General features: G+C 68.5%; 2 protein-coding genes across 2 annotated transcripts in view; one reads left to right on the top strand and one right to left on the bottom strand.

Annotated features, from left to right (window-relative positions):
• Positions 1-1,161: 1,161 nt before the first annotated feature.
• Positions 1,162-11,520, bottom strand: DPYSL4 (dihydropyrimidinase like 4). The gene is made up of 14 exons (XM_056106738.1): positions 11,366-11,520; positions 10,034-10,122; positions 9,640-9,824; positions 8,307-8,471; positions 6,589-6,650; positions 6,414-6,494; positions 5,739-5,807; positions 5,383-5,503; positions 4,327-4,483; positions 3,991-4,132; positions 3,538-3,708; positions 3,019-3,198; positions 1,378-1,543; positions 1,162-1,259 (listed from the first exon to the last, which is right to left on the bottom strand). Exons 1-14 carry the CDS (start codon positions 11,402-11,404, stop codon positions 1,168-1,170), a joined length of 1,719 nt encoding a protein of 572 aa, XP_055962713.1. The 5' UTR covers positions 11,405-11,520; the 3' UTR covers positions 1,162-1,167.
• A 4,935-nt stretch (positions 11,521-16,455) lies between these two features.
• Positions 16,456-16,519, top strand: part of BNIP3 (BCL2 interacting protein 3) — a 46,886-nt gene continuing 46,822 nt past the window's right edge. Inside the window, exon 1 of the mRNA XM_056106742.1 lies at positions 16,456-16,460. The gene's annotated coding sequence lies outside the window, so the exon portion shown is untranslated. The remainder of the gene's footprint in view (positions 16,461-16,519) is intronic.

Raw genomic sequence — 16,519 nt, 5'->3', positions numbered from 1 at the left:
GACTGGGCAGCCGCGTGTGGGCGGCACCGCCTTCTCACTGACCTTCTGACCTCAGCAGCGGGGCCGGGGCCGCGCGTGTGGCCTTGGGTGTGGACCCGAGCAGGCGAGGGCCACGGTGCTCAGGCTGCTGCCGTGGTGGGCAGCGTGGCCAGCTGCCCGGCCAGGACAGCTCCCATCTGTGTCCACGGCTGCCTGCCTTGGGGCTGGGTTGGGACGCCGCCAGGCGGCTCGCTTTGAATTACAGCGTGAGGAAAGCTGGCGCCGTGTCTATGCTGCGGGCACCCGCCTCGCCCTGACCCGTGTGGCTGAGCCTCGAGTGTGAGCACTCGAGCCCGAGTGTCCCCCATGCAGCTGCGGGCCACGAGCCCGGACCTCGGCTGCTGCTGTTGGGGAGGGTCCCCTCAGCCCGTCGCCGGGGCCCCGGGGAGGCCACCGTGTGGTCACACCTGACCCCAGGGACACAGGGAGGAGTCTGGGATGCGGGAGCCCAGGCTTGCGTCCTAGCCTGGGGGCACAGGGACCCCCGAGGACCAATGTCTGAGCACAGTGGCCAGGCTGCTCCCGGTGTGCGCTCACGTGCCGGGTTGCAGGGGAAGGAGTGGAGCCTGATCCCATGCAGGAATGAAGCGTGATCCCTCCCCCTGTGCAGGGGTGAGTGGTGGAACATGTGCCCTCCGTGCAGGGGTGAGGGGTAGAGTGTGTGACCCCCCTACCCCGTGTAGGGGTGAGGGGTGGACCCTGTGACCCCCATGCAGGGGTGAGGGGCCCCCGGGGTGGTGACCGTGGCTGGGCCCTGCGGGGCACCTGTGGAGACCCATCGCTGCTGCGGAACCCGGATGGTGCCTGGTGCCGGCCAGTGGCCAGGGAGGGTCTGATGAGCACCAGCACCTGCTGAGGCCGCATGGCCAGCGGGCTGACCCGCCCTTCCCGCCTGCGGTGCCGCTCAGGTGTGTGTGGGGGGGTGCAACGTCCTTCTAGAAGGTTCCGGGCTGCACAGCCGGGTCTGGCCTCCACCCCGCTCCGGCCGGCTGGGGCGCAGGGACGACCCCGCTCCCTCCCGCCCACCCCCGGCTCCACACGCAGTTCCGACCCAGAGGACTTTAATGGGCCTGCTCGCGGCAGGGGCGCCTTCGGGGTCGGGGGTCGGGGGTCGGGGGTCGGGGGGGCCTAGGACAGGGACGTGATGTGGGAGCGGCCCCCCGGGGGGGCCATGATCTTCTGCGCGGTGCGGCGGGCCACGTGGTCGTCGGCCTGGGAGCCTGCGGGGAGAGGCGCGGGTGGGGCGGACGGCGCGGGCCCGGGGACCCCCGGCCGTGGCGCCCGCCGCCCCCGACCGCCCCGGACGCCCGCCCCGCAGTGCTCGCCCGCAGTGCTCACCCGACAGGCTGAAGCCCGACTGGTGCAGGTTGCGCACGGGCGGCACGAAGACCTTGCTGGAGCAGGACGCGCGGGCCTGGGCGCCGCCCCCCGGCTTGGCGGGCACCATCACCTCGTGGACAGGCCCGTCGTAGAGGCCTCGGGGGACACCGTGGATCTCGGCCAGCTGCGGGCGGGACGGGCGTGAGGGGGCGCGGGGCGGCCGGGCCAGCCGTGCGCCTGGCCCTGCTGGGTCAGGCCCCGCCCCCTGGGCACAGGACCCGCCCCGGTGCTAGGCCCCGCCCCCACACGCATAGGCCCCGCCCCATGGGCACAGTGCCGCCCCCAAGCTCACAGGTCCCACCCTGTGCAAGGCCCCGCCCCCACACGCATAGGCCCCGCCCCGGTGCTAGGCCCCGCCCCCACACGCATAGGCCCCGCCCCATGGGCACAGGCCACGCCCCCACACGCATAGGCCCCGCCCCATGGGCACAGTACCGCCCCCAAGCTCACAGGTCCCACCCTGTGCAAGGCCCCGCCCCCACACGCATAGGCCCCGCCCCGGTGCTAGGCCCCGCCCCCACACGCATAAGCCCCGCCCCATGGGCACAGGCCACGCCCCCACACGCATAGGCCCCGCCCCATGGGCACAGTACCGCCCCCAAGCTCACAGGTCCCACCCTGTGCAAGGCCCCGCCCCCACGTGTACAGGCTCCGCCCCAGTTCAAGGCCCCACGTGCAAAGCCCCGCCCCCACGAGCACAGGCCCCGCCCCGGTGCAAGGTTCCTCCCACATACACAGACCCCAAATGTCGTGCATAGGCCCCTCCCCTTGTGCACTCTCCTGTGCAGAGGCCCCGCCCCCACGTGCAAGGCCCGTTTCTCGCGCACACGCTCTGCCCAACCCAAGGCCCGCGGCCAGTCCTGAACATGACAGGGCGCACGGCCCCGGGCGACACTAGCTCTGGGATGGGATCCACCCCTGGCGGTGCTGCAGCACAGAGACGCGTCCCCAAAGGTGGGCACCAGGTGAGGATCCCCACAGCACCTCAGACGCGCTGGGAACCTGCCTGGACTGGCGCCTCCCACCCTCCCACCCCCAGCGGGGCTGGTACTACGTGGGGCTGTGCACCCAGGGCGGGTCTCTCTGTACCCGCCACAGCAAGAGCAACAGTGGTCGGGACCCACCTTGCTCCTCGCAGGCCCCATGAGACCTGGGACGGCCGAGCGGCACCCATGGCCGGAAAGGTGGGGCTGCGAGCAGGGCAGTGCCCCCACCCACCCAGGCTGGGGCCACTCTCCACCTGAAACCAGGGACGGCACAGCGTGCAGAGCGTGTGTGCATGTGTGCTGAGTGTGTTCACACATGTGCAGAGATGCAGGCACACCTGGGTGCATGCGTGTGGGTGGCTCAGGGCTGGGACAGCAGAAGCAAGGCCCCGGGGTAAACTCAGGGCTCAAAGCCCCGCGGGCGCCCCACCCCACGCCCACACGTGTCCCTTGGGGAGGCTCTCACCACAGTGGCTGCCGGCCGGATCTTCCCAGCTGCCATGTCTCCCACAGTGGTGGCGGCGGCTGCCAGAGCCCTCCAGACCCTCCTCTGCCACCGACAGGAGCCAGACACCCCCCCACACCCTCCACGAGGTGCCTGGCCCAGCCTTACCCGGTTCCGGGCCTTGATCCTCTTGTAGACGAAGTCGGGGAAGGGCTTCCGGGGGATGAAGCGCCCGGCCCCGGGGGTGACCAGCAGGCTGCCGTGTTCCAGCACCACCCGGCCCTGGCTGATGACCACGGCGGGCGCCCCGCGGCACTCCAGGCCCTCGAAGATGTTGTACTCCACGTTCTGGGGGCGGGGGGAGAAGCAGCGTCAGGCCACGCCCAGGCCCTGGAGCCCTGAGCAGTGCCCAGGGACTCCGTGTCCCCTGCCACACCCACCCCCCTTCCACCCAGAGGCCCGGAGGGGCCAAGACCCAGGGCGGCCTGCAATGCAGCCCCTGCACACACGCAAGCAGACACGTGTGGAAGCACACGCAGGCACATGTGCACACGAGGTCAGTGATCCAGGGAGCAGGGCTGCTGCGTGCACTTGCCCGGGGCTCTGCTGGGGGCCACCAGGGGCCAGACCCCTGCCTGCCACCAACCTGCTGACACTGCCCCGACCTGCTGCCCCGGCTGCTCCTACCAGGTTGTGGTTCTTGGCCGAGATGATCTTGGTGGCCTTGGGGTTCCAGAGCACCAGGTCGGCGTCAGAGCCCACGGCCACCCGCCCCTTCCGGGGGTACAAATGGAAGATTTTGGCCGCGTTTGTGCTGGTCACAGCGACGAACTCATTCTCGTCCATCTTCCCCGAGGCCTGAGAAGCAAGCAGCAGAGTGGGCAGGGGGCCTCCCGCCCACGGCAGCCGCGGGCTGCTCCGATCCTGTGCTCGTGGGAGTCTGTGCGTGAGGTCCTCAAGGTCCCCACAGGCTGGGTGACGGGGGGCCGGGGAGCGTGCAGGGCTGGGCTTCCGGGGAGGCAGCAGCCCCTGCTCTTGCCCATGGCCTGGCTCTGCCCACCCCCGAGACTCGAGCCCGAGGGCCCCTTGGGCTCAGCAGATGCAGAGGACAGCCCGTGGGGGGGATGCCCGGGCACTCACCACACACGTCTCCCACACCACGGAGAGACGCTCCTCCACGCCGTTGGTGCCCTCGGGGATGAGGGTGAAGTTGTCTTTGCCGACGGCCTTCTGGGCCGTGGTGAAGGTGCAGTGGGCGCTGCCCGTCACCTGGAGGTCCCCACTGGGGGAGAAGAGGACACGGGCCTCACGGGCTGGCCCGGAAGCTGGGCAGGGCGGGCACAGGAGTGGCACTAGCACCTCAGAGGGCAGGCACAAGGGCAACTCACGTGGCCCTGCCCAGAAGGGGCCCACGTGGCACGTGTGTGGGACACGGAGCATGCAGGGTAGCGGGGCATGGAGCATGGGGTCCCTGACCTGCAGAGCAGGAAGCTGAGGTGGTCAGCGGTGGTGGGGTCCGGGCTGATGGGGGGCGAGGTGACGAAGGCTGCGGCCTTGGCCCAGGTCTTGCTCCAGTAGTGAGAGCCGTCGGTGCCCAGGCTGGCCGTGATGGGTTCGCCGAACACGACCAGCCCTGCGGGGACCACGGGGCCTCAGGCCTGGGCGCCGGCCCTGCCCCCCTCCCCGGACACTGTCTCCCTCCGAGTGGACCAGCGGCAGGCGGGGGGCGTCTGAAGGAGGGCTGATGCGGTTCAAGCCCCTCCTGCCCCTCCCAGCCAGCCCGCGTCTCCTCGAGGCCGCACCCGTGCAGGACCCTGGAATGGGCCCCACGGCCCAGCCCGGCTGGTCACAGCCACCCAGACCCCGGTGGAGGGCGCAGCCCTCGGCAGGACACGTGTGCTCACGCACTTCTCATGCCTGCCAACGCACCTATCACGTGTACCTGCTACATACCTGTCACGTGCGCCTGACGCATGTCACTTACCTCCCACACAGTACAAGCACCTGTCACCTGCCACTCACCTCACATGCCCATCATAGGGGCACCTGTCACGCACGTCACGCCTACCATGTGCCACATGCACCTGTGACACGGGCCACGCGCCTGCCATGTCTGTGTGCCTGTCGCATGCCGGAACACGCCACGTCACCTCCCACTTGCATGCGGCGTACACGCAACATGTGCCGCCATGCCTGCTGTGACTGGCACAGAAGTCACACCCTACACACTTGTGACATTCACTGAACATGCCTGTCACACATGGAGGCCACACAGCAGTCACCAAGCACACACCTTAGACGTCTGCCACATGTACGTGTCAAACACTACAGACGTGTCACACACGGACACCGGTCACATCACCACACATGCATGTCACACTCTTCCTGCATGCATGACACACACACACCTGTCACAGGCACCTAACGCACAAACCACACGTCCCCGGCTCCTGGCACACAGGAGCCAGCACGGGCCTGAGGGCGGCGTCCCCTGAGGCGTCCGGTTAGCTGCGGGCAGGGGCAGGCGCTCACCTCTGCGCTGGGCTCGCGCCACCGTGTCCGCCGCAGCCTTGCTCATCACCTTGGTCACGTACAGGGGGCAGTTGGCCTGTTTGGCGATGGTGACCGCACGGAACACAGCCTCGGCCTCCACCTGCAGACGGGGGGCTCAGGCCACACCCACGGCCGGGCCTCCCGCGGCCCCAGGCCCCGAGGGGAGACCCGGAACAGGCTGGTCAGTTGGGCGAGGCCCCAGGGGACCCGCGGCCAGTGGGGCAGAGGCGAGGTCTGGGGCAGCTGGCAGGCGGGCACGGGTGTGGTGCCCCAGCGGGACAGCGGGCAGAGGCGGGGCTGGGGCACTGGCAGGCGGGCACGGGCCCATCACTCACCTCCTCGGGGCGGCTGAGCACGTGGCCCTCCGGGCCGGTGACACCCAGATCCAGCAGCCGCTTCTGCTCCTGCGCAGAGACAGGCATAGTGCTCCAGACACGAGGCGAAAAATCCCTGCACACCCCCTCCCCGCGGGAGACCACCTGGGCTGGCTTCCCGGGCGCCAGCAGAGGACAGACAGACGCCCTCACGGAACAGGACCCCCCGCCCCCGGCCCCAACACAGGCCATCCCAGGGCGCTCGGTTGCCCAGGCAACAGGATCCATGCGAGGCCCAACTGGGCCTGGAGCTGGGAGGTTCAGTGTGGCCCACGGCCCCAAGCCGAGGGACCATGGCAGGCTCCCCAGAGCCCCCTCCCCTGGCGAACTTGGAGGCAGGTGAGCTGAGCTGCTTGGGACCTCCTCAGGCAGGCAGGGGACCCCAGAACTCCCAGGGCCATCGAGTGGGGAGAGAGGTCTGCCTGCAGTGGCCCTGGGCCCTGGTCAGGAGCCTTGACTCGGCTGCCAGGGCCCAGAGCTCTGGGTGAGAAGCTGGAGAGTTCGCGGCACCTGTGCTCTGGCCCCCGGTGCCCAGGCACGACGTCTGTCCGCTTGGGGCCTCCACCGTCCCTCCTGCGGGCTTTGTGGCACCTGCTCACATCTGACACAGGGCCACCGGCCCCGCTACACGCTTACCTCCTCTATGATGTCGCCATTCTCCGCGTGCACCTGGGCCAAGGCTCCCAGCTCCCGGATGATGCTGAAGATCTCGTACATCTGGGAGGACGGAGTGGGGGCGGGGGGCACCTGAGTGTGCTGCAGGGCTGCGCCTGGCCCCGCCCACAGGCCCGCCCCACGGCCCACGACCGACCTGGCCATCAGAGCACTGGTATCTGTCCTTGTAGGCCATGAAAACCAGGAAGGAGTTCACACCTGGGGGAGCGGCAGGAGAGCTCAGCCCTGCTCCCAGACCGTATCCCCACTGGCCTCCACCTGCTAACGGGGAGTCAGGGACCCCCGTGTCCCCTGCCCAGACTCGCTCTCCCGGCCCAGCTGGCAGCAAACACCACTCAGCTCTATCAGCCAGGTGAGCGCAGCTGGAGGCGCCATGTCCCCCTCCAGGGCCCAGACGAGGACCTGTGGCCAGGGCTGTCGGCAGGCGAGGGGCTCAGAGGGCAGGAGTCCACTCACCTGCCCGCGGAAGGGCGTGTGACCACCCCAGGGCAGCATCTGACCCTTCTCCAGCTTCCCAGGGCTACAGGGCACGGGAGGCGCCAGTTGACGACCCCCTTGCCGCAGCCGCCACCCCCCACTTCCCGGTCAGCCCAAGCCCCAGAAACTGGCTCCCACACTCGACTGTCACCAGGCCCACGACGCAACTTCCACGCTCTGCCCAGAATGAGGGTGTTTTGGGAGGGGGCACATCCGGCAGTGCGAGCTTGCCCTGCGCTCAAGAATCACCCTGCAGGGGCAGGGGAGGCATCGGGTGTCCGGCCCAGGGAACGAACCCGCGTGTTTCGGCTACGGGGCCCAGAAGCCAGGAAGCAGGGCGCCTCTGCGAGTGGGCAGCAGACGCCCACCTGCCCCTCGAACAGGAGGATGAGGCACTGGAAGAGCCAGCCCTTCGCCGCCGCCGCCCGCCCGCCGCACACCCACAGGCCGGGGCCCCGCACTGCCTGCCCACCAGGGACAGCGGCTCCGCTGCCCAGCCCACCTTCCACCGGGCATCCACCGCCCAAGCCCCAGCCCCTCCAAGCCCCACCCATGGCCTAGCCCCTCCCCTGAAGCCCCGCCCCTCCAGGCCCCACCATACCACCTAGCTCCGCCCCTTTGAGGTTCCACTCCTCCACACCACACCCTGCGATCTAACTCCTCCCCTCTGAAGCTCCGCCCCCTCCAGGCCACATGCTGCGGTCTAGCCCCTCCCCCCTGAAGCTCCGCCCCGCCAGGCCCTAACCACTACCTAGCCCCTCCCCTCTGAAGCTCCACCCCTCCAGGCCACATCCTGCGACCGAGCTCCTCCCCTCTGAAGCTCCACCCCTCCAGGCCACACTCTGCGGTCTAGCTCCTCCCTTTTGAAGCCCCGCCTCATCCAGGCCCACTCTATGGCCTAGCTCCTCCCCTTTGAAGCCCCGCCCCATCCAGGCCCACTCTATGGCCTAGCTCCTCCCCTTTGAAGCCCCGCCCCATCCAGGCCCACTCTATGGCCTAGCTCCTCCCCTTTGAAGCCCCGCCCCATCCAGGCCCACTCTATGGCCTAGCTCCTCCCCACAGACGCTCCATCTCCTCCAGGCCCCACCCCTCGGCCTAGCTCCTCCCCTCTAAAGCCCCGCCCCAGACCCCAGCTCCTCCCCACTAAAGCTCCTCCCACCAAAGCTCCTCCCCTCTAAAGCCCCGCCCCTACAGAACCTAGCTCCTCCCACCAGAAGCTCCGCCTCTCCAGTCCCCACCCCTCGGCCTAGCTCCTCCTCCTGAAGCTCCGCCCCCACAGCCTGGCTCCTCGCCCTGAAGCTCCGCCCCCGCCAGGTTCCACCCCCTCCTAGCTGCCCCCTCTCCTCCAGGCCGCGCCCCTCTGCAGCGGCCCCTCACCCTTGTCCTTGACCAGGACCTCCAGCTCCTCCTTGGTGCTCTCGTGCCAGCGGGGGATGTCCACGTGCAGGGAGTAGTCGCAGCAGGCAGCGCTGTCCGCACGCTCTCGCCACTGCTCGTAGGCCGCCAGCAGGCTCACGCCCGCCTCGGGAAACACGTGGTCCACTGTGGGCAGGCGGGGTCACTCTAGGTCTAGGTTCCTGCGCCTGCGGCGGGGGCTGCGGGGACCCACCCAAGGCTCTGCCCCGGCCCCCCTCTGCGCAGAGAGCAGCGGGAACACCCCCCACTTCTGAAGGACAGAACCCCAGGACCAGGGGCCATGCTGCGTAGGAGACCACCGAAGTGGGCCTGGGTCAGGAGCGAGGGGCTCGTCACCCGCCCTGTCCCAAAGGCGTGTGCCCGGAGGCCCAGGGGAAGGGGTGAGCCCCGCCCATGTCCCCTCCCGGCCTCGTGGGCAGGTCAAAGGGCTCCGGTCCTGGTCTGAGTGGAAAAGCACTCAGGTCTCTACTGCCTGGCCCCCTCGAGCACCCCTCGCATGTGCCAATGCGCCCACTGGCCAGTCCCTCCACACACGACACCCTGGCTGACCAGATGCCACAGACCTACAGAGCGGTGACCGAGGCCTCCTGGGTCCTGGCTGGCCCTGGATAAGCATGAGCATCGGCCTGCAGTGATGGCCCTGGTGGCCAGGCCAGTGGGACAAGCCATGATCCTGGACACACCCAGTGTCACATGGGAGGTCCTTCAGAGTGCCGGTGTCCCTGGGACCCAGAAGTCCCGCGTGTCCACTCCCCGACCCCTTTATCTGCTCTCCTGGCCTGGAGAGGTGCAGGGCACAGAGGGCTCAGCCCCCTGACCCGCAACGGAGTGAGCTGACCCCAGCCCCACCCAGCCACTTGGAGCCCCTCCGAGCCCAGGAGAGCTGCCCTGCTGAGGCCGGAGGTAAAGGCAGAGGCAGGTGGGCAGGTGGGTGGGCAGGCGGGGCGCCAGCCAGGGGGAGGGGGGCTCCGCCTCCAGCTGAACAACTGCGCAGGCGCAGGTTGGGGCGCGCCCTGTGTGAGGGGCGAGGCGGCACCACGGCCGAGACCCGGAGTCAAGGCTGAGCGTGGCCGAACAGGCCGTCCGGCAGCGCAGTCCTCCAGAGGGCGGGACGCTGGGCTGGGCATCAGCCTGGCCAGCCGCCAGCGCCCCAGGAGACACCTGTTCCGGGTTCAGCGTGCCAGGGCCACGGGGACAGAACAAAGGGAGGGCACGGGGTTCCTCCCCATCAGCTCCTACAGCAGTGCCAGGGACGGGGACAGGACGTCCAGGAAGGCGCCACCCCCAGACTCACGTATCATGGTGGTGCCCCCTGCCAGGGCCGCCTTGGTGCCCTGGCAGAAGTCGTCGGCCGGGGTCATGCCCAGGACGGGCACCTGCAGCCTGGTGTGTACATCGATGCCTCCTGGCAGCACCAGCAGCCCATGGGCGTCGATGGTCCGGACACCCCCGGGGACGATGAGGCTTTCTCCGAGCTGCCTGCAAGCAGCAGAGAGGCCGGCAACACGGGGTCACAGCACCACAGCACGCCCAAGGCCCACCAAGCTCCCTGGCAGTCAAGGGTGCCGGGCAGGGGTGGCCAGCAGGGCTCTGTGCGGCCCCCGCCCTGCCCCACACCCCAGTCCCCCCCTCTGAGAGCTGCATGCCTGGAGCGCCCTCAGGCCCCTCAGGGGGCATCCAGGACCTACTTGATGAGGCCATCCTCCACGTACAGGTCAGCGTAGAAGGACTGGTCGGCGTTCACCACCTTGCCCCCTCGGATCAGAAGGCGGTCACTCTACGGGGCGAGATGCCGTCTGAGCGGGAGCCGGTGCCCCCCACCGGGGTCAGGCAGACGCCCCTCCAGGACCTGGCCCCTCCGGCTGCCCAGACTGATGCTGGGGGTGTTGAGGCAGGAGGGACTCGTCTGGGAGCCTTCAGGGGCATGGGGGGCCCTGGGGCTGTCCCAAGGCTGGGTCTGAGGGAATCGGACGCAGGAAGTGGCGGGACCATGTGACTGTCCAGGCGGAATGGCCTCGGCTACACCTGTGGGGCTGGACCCAGCAGGCTGGAGGTGGCTCTGGGGGCCGCCGGTGGGCAGGGGGGAAACGGCAGCGTGGATGGGCCTGACCCCCACGTGTCTCAGAGGTGCTGGAGGGGTCAGAGCCTGGACGTCACGGAGTCGCTTCCCGACAGGAGGCTGCCTGGGGGAGCCGGCGAGGAGGCCGGTGGCAGAGCAGACAGCAGCACTCTGTCCACTCGTGGGGGGCAGCCCCGCGGGTGGTGCTAGCGGCCTCTGCCTTGGTCCTCTGCAGCCTCCTGCGGCCAACTTGGCTCCAGTGAGTAAAGCGACCCTCGACCCCTGTCCCACTCCCAGTCAGCCGGACACGGAGCCGCTGTCCAGCTCCCACGGGGGGCCCAGCTTCAGGTGAGGCTGACCCAGCTCAGGGCTCTCGGCTACCTGCCCGCAGCGCCGCCCCGGGCGGTCCCCTCCCACCCCGCTCTGCAGCGAGAAGCGGGGCTTCGGGAAGGACAGGGCGGGGCCATGGCCCTGGCCCGGGGACATCTGCCGGGGTGGCCAGGTCCCCTCGTCCTGGCCCTCGGAGACCCCGGTGCAGCCCGGCAGAGGCGCGGGCGGGCAGGTGCCGGCGATAGCCCTGGCCTTGTCCCTCCGTCCCTGGGGGCGGGACCCCCCACCCCCCACCCCCGCCCGGAGCTGTGGGCCCCCACCTGACCCCCGCCCGCCCCCAGGCCCGCTTTGTTCCCAGGGAACGGGGGGGGGGGGGGGATGCAGACCCCTCATGACGGGAGGGGCTCTCCCCGCCCCCTCCCCGGCCCTCCGGAACCAGCGGGCCGGGCCGGGCGGTCTCGGCACCGCGTCCCGGGCCGCGGGCTCGGGGCTTTGTCTGTCGAGGACAAAGGGCCCAGGCCGTCCGCGCGGCGCGGGGCGGGGGTCCCGAGGGGAGCCCGGGGGCGGGGCGGGGCGGGGGGCGGGCGCCCGGCCGACAAAGGCCGCGGCCGCGGGGCTCGCGGGGGCTCACCGCGCTCCGGGACGCGCTCTTCTTGCCGGGGAAGGACATGGTGGGCTCCCACGCAGCGCCGCGGGGCTCGCTCCCGAGCAGCGGCCGGGGGTCCCGGGCGGGCACGCGCACGCCTCGCGCAGCACTCGGGGGCGCCGCGTCCGAGTGGGGTGGGAGGCCCGAGTGCGCCCCGCCCCCCGCCGAGCCGCGCGCAGGCCCCGCCCCCGCCAGGCCCCGCCCCAGGCTGAGCCGCGCGCGGGCCCCGCCCCCTCCAGGCCCCGCCCCCAGGCTGAGCCGCACGCAGACCCCGCCCCCGCCAGGCCCCGCCCCCAGAGGCTTCGCCCCCAGCTGAGCCGAGCGCTCAGGCCCCGCCCCCGCCAGGCCCTGTCCCCCAGCTGAGCCGCTCAGGCCCCCGCCCCCGCCAGGCCCCGCCCCCAGGCTAAGCCGCACGCAGACCCCGCCCCCGCCAGGCCCCGCCCCCAGAGGCTTCGCCCCCAGCTGAGCCGCGCGCGGGCCCCGCCCCCTCCAGGCCCCGCCCCCAAGCTGAGCCGCGCTCAGGCCCCGCCCCCGACAGGCCCCGCCCCCGACACATATTTGCTCTTTGTACACCGGCTCGGTCCGGCAGGCCCCGCCCCCGGCCCGCGGAGCGGCTCCTCGCACGCGGGCCCCTCCCCAGGCAGGCGGCGGGACCCTTGGGGCCTCCTCTGACGTTCGTGCCCCTTCCTTGGGCCAATCCCAAGCACCCACAGGTCTCCTCTGCTGATGACCTTGTCAGGCTGGAACTCCAAGCCCGTGATGGAAACACTTCCGTAGGACCCTCCACCAAGCCAGCCCCTGGGGCTCAGGGGGCAGCTGGAGGTCAACCCAGGCTGGAACCAGACCGGGCTGGGTGCAGGCTAAATAAAGAGACCCCAAGCCCCAGACCCACACCGCCAGGCCAGTTAGGGAGAGGGTCCCCAAAAGCTGTGCTTGGGGGAGGGGGGCGGGCTCTGCCTATGTCCACTGTTTGCTGGTGGTCAGGAAACTGAACGGCCGTCTGGCTGGGCCTGGCACACTATCCGCAGGCCCTTCAGGCCGCTGTGCCCCACCCCACCCCCGCCTGGGGCGCATGGGGGCAGCAGGTGAGGCGTTAGGGTTTGTGGGCTGAGCTCTGGCCTGGCTCGGTCCCACCCTCTCCCCCTGCGCCTCCAGGGCTGGGCTGCGGGCTGCGGGAGCTGTCCACGACGCTAGTGCTGACGGGGGTGTCTGCATGCTCACCTCCTAAGAGCTCGTGCTGGGGGCTGGGGCAAGACTGCAGAGGCTCAGCGCTGAGTGAATGGGGTGGGCCGGGCAGGGTGAAGATCCCCAGGCAGACGGAAGCCGCATGTGCCACCCTGACACTCAGGTCCCCACACACAAACCCAGCTGATTGCCCCAGAGTTTCGTGACCCGGTCTGTATTCAGCCCTGGGGCTGAGCAGATGGCCGGGGCCCCTCCCGGACACACCCCCCTTCCGGACAGCTAGGCTCTCTCTCTGGTCCTGTCTGCCGAAGAGCAGCTGGAGTTGCTGGGCCGGGCAGCCAACCACAGCAGCTCTTCCACTGAAATGCCGGGTCGGGCTGGCCACCCCCCTGCCCCGGCAGAAGGCCCCGAGAGCAGACATGACACACGTGGACTGGGCTAGCAGAGCCACGAGGTCCAAACTTTAATGCTTTGTGAGGAGGGGGACTTTGATTTCCTAAGCTTTAAAACAATTTTCTATGAAAACTGTACAATGATTTACAAATGAGTAAAAATTCTCTGGTGTACAGCAGAGTGTCACGATACAAAAATATGTGTAAAATTTTGTCATTTTTCACTAGACCACCCGTTGAGGCCTTGGACACTGTTTTGCTCGACAGAAGGACAATGTGAGCCAGTGGGCAGGGCCCGAGCAGCCCGGAGTTCTGCTGGCACACTGCCAGGAGCCCAGGGCCCCTTCCTGGCTCTTGCATACGTGTACAATAAAGCTCTCAGAAACCCACAGGACACAAATAGAAGATTTGATCCACCTATTTCCACCGTGGTTTTCCTGCGCCTGAGCGCGAACTCCTCTGTACTCGCAGGCTCTCTCTCGGAAGGTCTTGCTCACAAAGCCGTGGCGAATGCAGGTTCCGTGCCAGTGACCGGGGCCCTGTTGTCCAGCCAGTGGGCACGACCTGAGTAAGGCACGCCGGTGTCTGGAAGGCTTCGGGTCCCCGGAGGACAGAGCACTTGAAAGAAGGGCAATTCCCTCCACAACTGGAATCCAGTGGGAGACAAGGCACACACATCCTGTCCGCAAGGAAGCCGTGATCGGGAAACGAAAATGGGGCATTGTTCTGGGGCGCAGGGCGTCTGCTGCTGCGCCGTGAGCCACTTCAGGGAAGCTCTGCTGCCAACATCGCCCCCAGTGCTCAGGAGCCGCACCCACGCCTCAGGCGGTCCCCAGGTGGAGTTCAGGAATATTGGTGCTGTCTCTGGAAACCCTTGGGGTCAGGAGTGGGGGGGGGGGCACGTCCCACCTCCTGGTCTGCCTTGTCTGTCACGGAGCTGGGCGCTGGATGTTAGAGCACACACAGGCTGTGCACAGGGGCTCACACCACTTGTCGTTGGCTCAGAACTCACCACCGTGCACACAGAACTGCCCTGGACCCGTGCGCCAATAGGGTGCCCCAGTACGGGGGCACTGCGGCACTCAGCCCACAGCACTTTAGCTGGGGGTTCGTGTGAAGTTCTGGGAGGGCCGTGGGCTTGCAGGTAGCAGAACAGAATCAGACCCCAGACTGGGCCTGCAGGCTGGCCGCAGCGTCCTCCGGAGGGCACGTGGCCGTCTGCGCAACCGCACAGCTCGTGAGGCCCTAGGATGGCAGAAACAACGGTGCCCCTCAGATGCGGCCTCCGCCTGCGAGCCTGGAATTCCTGGATCCGCCTGGAGTCACACACGCGTGTCTGCTGCAGCTGCTGATCCCCGTTGCACCTTGTTTTTACCAAGTACCCCACAAGAGCTGGATTCCACGTGCCATCCTCTGGCTGGGCACGTGCTCACGCGGGTGCACACTCGCACCCCTCACCACTCAGCACTGAGACGATCACCCGGGTCGGTTCAGCCCCTGGGCACTGGCCCACCCTCACACTGGCTCGGCCAGGCTGCACGCTGGTTCTCGGTTCTCGCTGAAAGAGAGTGAAAAGCTGATGTCAGCAGGAGACCAGGAGGCGCCCAAGGGCCTGGGCAGCTCTGCACATGGACAGTTGCCACAGAGGGTCCCGTGCCAGCTCCAGGCCACACCAGAGCCCCCAGCCCCGAGACACAAATGTCCCTTTCCAGAGCTGCCTGGGGCCTGCGAGGTGACAGACAGTTGGCTGGCAGTTCCCTTTCCATGGGGACAGCCGCAGGCACCCCTGATTCTCACTCCTTCCCTCCTTTAGCACGTGACCTCGATTTGGTGCTGCCCCTTCCTGTGACGCTTCAACTGTGATGGTTTGGGACACGCTAGAAGTTCTGTGAGTTCCTTTAACCTGGAAGTAGTTCTGGGTCAGCCTGGCCAGTGAGTGGTGCAGGGAGTGCACCCAGGGTGGGGCTCTGGGGTCAGACATGGAAAGGCACAGGACGGGACAGAGGCGGGGCTGCCGAGGACTGAGCGGTAACTTCTTTCTCAGCCGGGCGTTTTAGAGGAAGCTGGAAGCCTGAGGAGGAGCACGGCGCCCTCTAGTGTCCACGGCAGCCTCGGCCACATCCTGCTCTCCTCTGCACCTTCCCTGCACCCCTCCCCACGGCCACAATCGCCACCGGTCCCAAAGCATCAGTTCCTCCGTTTGCAGGTGGAAACGGAGGTTCCGAAGAGGGGAGGTTCCGAAGCCCCCCTCCAGCTGCAGGTGGCACCCTTCCCAGCCTACCCCTCGGGCAGTGCCCGGGGGATGAAGGGGTCTCCAGCACCAGAATGCCCCAAGGGACAGACCAACCAAGTCTGGTTCCGAGTGCTCGCAGCCCCTCTCCTGAGCCTGCACACCCTGGACACTCCCTTCCCGCCACCCTCTCCGGAAGAGAGACTGCTGTGTGGACGTGCTCAGAGTGCACACGGCGTGCTCACACACACGCTCACACGCGTGTACACAGCATGCTCGCGTGGCCACACACACACACTCAGCTTCCAGTCTTCCCCAAAGTGCCTATCCCCCCAGCCCCATCTCCTCCTGGGGAGTGTCCAAATGTCCCCGTGTCCCTGCTCCCTCCTGCCTCAGCTTCCGGCAGGCAGCCTGACACCTCGGGAGCTGCTCGGCACAGGATGGGAAGTGGACAGCATCTCAGAGCTCCACCACGCACACAGGGCTCCCGCCCTCCCTCCCAGCTGCCCACCTGTCTCCTCCAGGGAGGGCCCGGGCAGTGCTGGCCCTGAGACACCCATGGGGCCAGGCTGCGGAGGGTGCACTGCTGCTCCACTGCTGAGTGGGCCGTCTGCCCAGGACAGGGCGAGAGCCTGGCATAGGTGTGCAACAACTCAAAGCCCAGGGGACAGTCTGGGGACACAGTCGCCTGTGAGGACGGTGCTGCGAGGGACCCTGCCAGCAGCCGCCTCGGAGTGTTGCGGGGGGTCAGTGCAAGGCACAAGGCACGGACATAGGTATGGCGGGGTGAAGGGTCTACAGGCAGGGATGAGAGTTTGGGGATACAGGGGAGGGACAACGCAGGACACAGGGGCAGACCCTCAGGGTGCCGAGCACAGCAGAGATGTGCCCCTGATGGGGACAGGTTCTGATCTGTCAGAGCACGGGGTGAGGCTGCATGGAAGAGGGCAGGGGTGAGGCCGCACAGGAGGGGCAGGGGTGAGCGATGCTCAGCCAGGCCCCAGCTGAGCCGAGTGGCCACCAGTCAGTCCAGGGCCAGGGCCAGGGCGTGGCAGGTGTGCCCTGGGTCTCTGGGAGCAGCGGCGTAGGGCAGGGTGCAGGCCAGCAGGACCCCTGGGTGAACACTGGGTTCTGGGAGCCCTGAGTTTACCAGGGTCTCACACACTGCTGCTGGGTGCCCAGGGTGTGGGGAGCCCAGCCTTGGGCACCCGTGGACTAGACCCCCGGACTGACACAGGGCAGGGAGGAGGCAGGTGCCCCAGGCTGAGCCGTGCTCGGGCAGACCAGGAGGGGCCCGGCCGGACGGGACAGCACCGTGTCCCCCACGTCCCC

The sequence above is a fragment of the Sorex fumeus genome, unplaced genomic scaffold (assembly GCF_029834395.1).
Source record: "Sorex fumeus unplaced genomic scaffold, SorFum_2.1 ptg000142l, whole genome shotgun sequence".
Lineage (NCBI taxonomy): Eukaryota > Metazoa > Chordata > Mammalia > Eulipotyphla > Soricidae > Sorex > Sorex fumeus.
The sequence above is the reverse complement of the archived record's forward strand: the minus strand, read 5'-3'. Positions and strand labels throughout refer to the sequence as shown.

Bases quoted from the DNA above. Each gene is read 5' to 3' on its own strand.
- DPYSL4 (XM_056106738.1), bottom strand. From the start codon at position 11,404: ATGTCCTTCCCCGGCAAGAAGAGCGCGTCCCGGAGCGCG. The intron at 5,504-5,738 runs GTGAGTGATGGG...CCCCGTCTGCAG, and splicing joins TGCTCAGCCGCCCCGAGGAG to GTGGAGGCCGAGGCTGTGTT. The intron at 4,133-4,326 runs GTCAGGGACCCC...CTTCTCCCCCAG, and splicing joins CTCAGCTTCCTGCTCTGCAG to TGGGGACCTCCAGGTGACGG.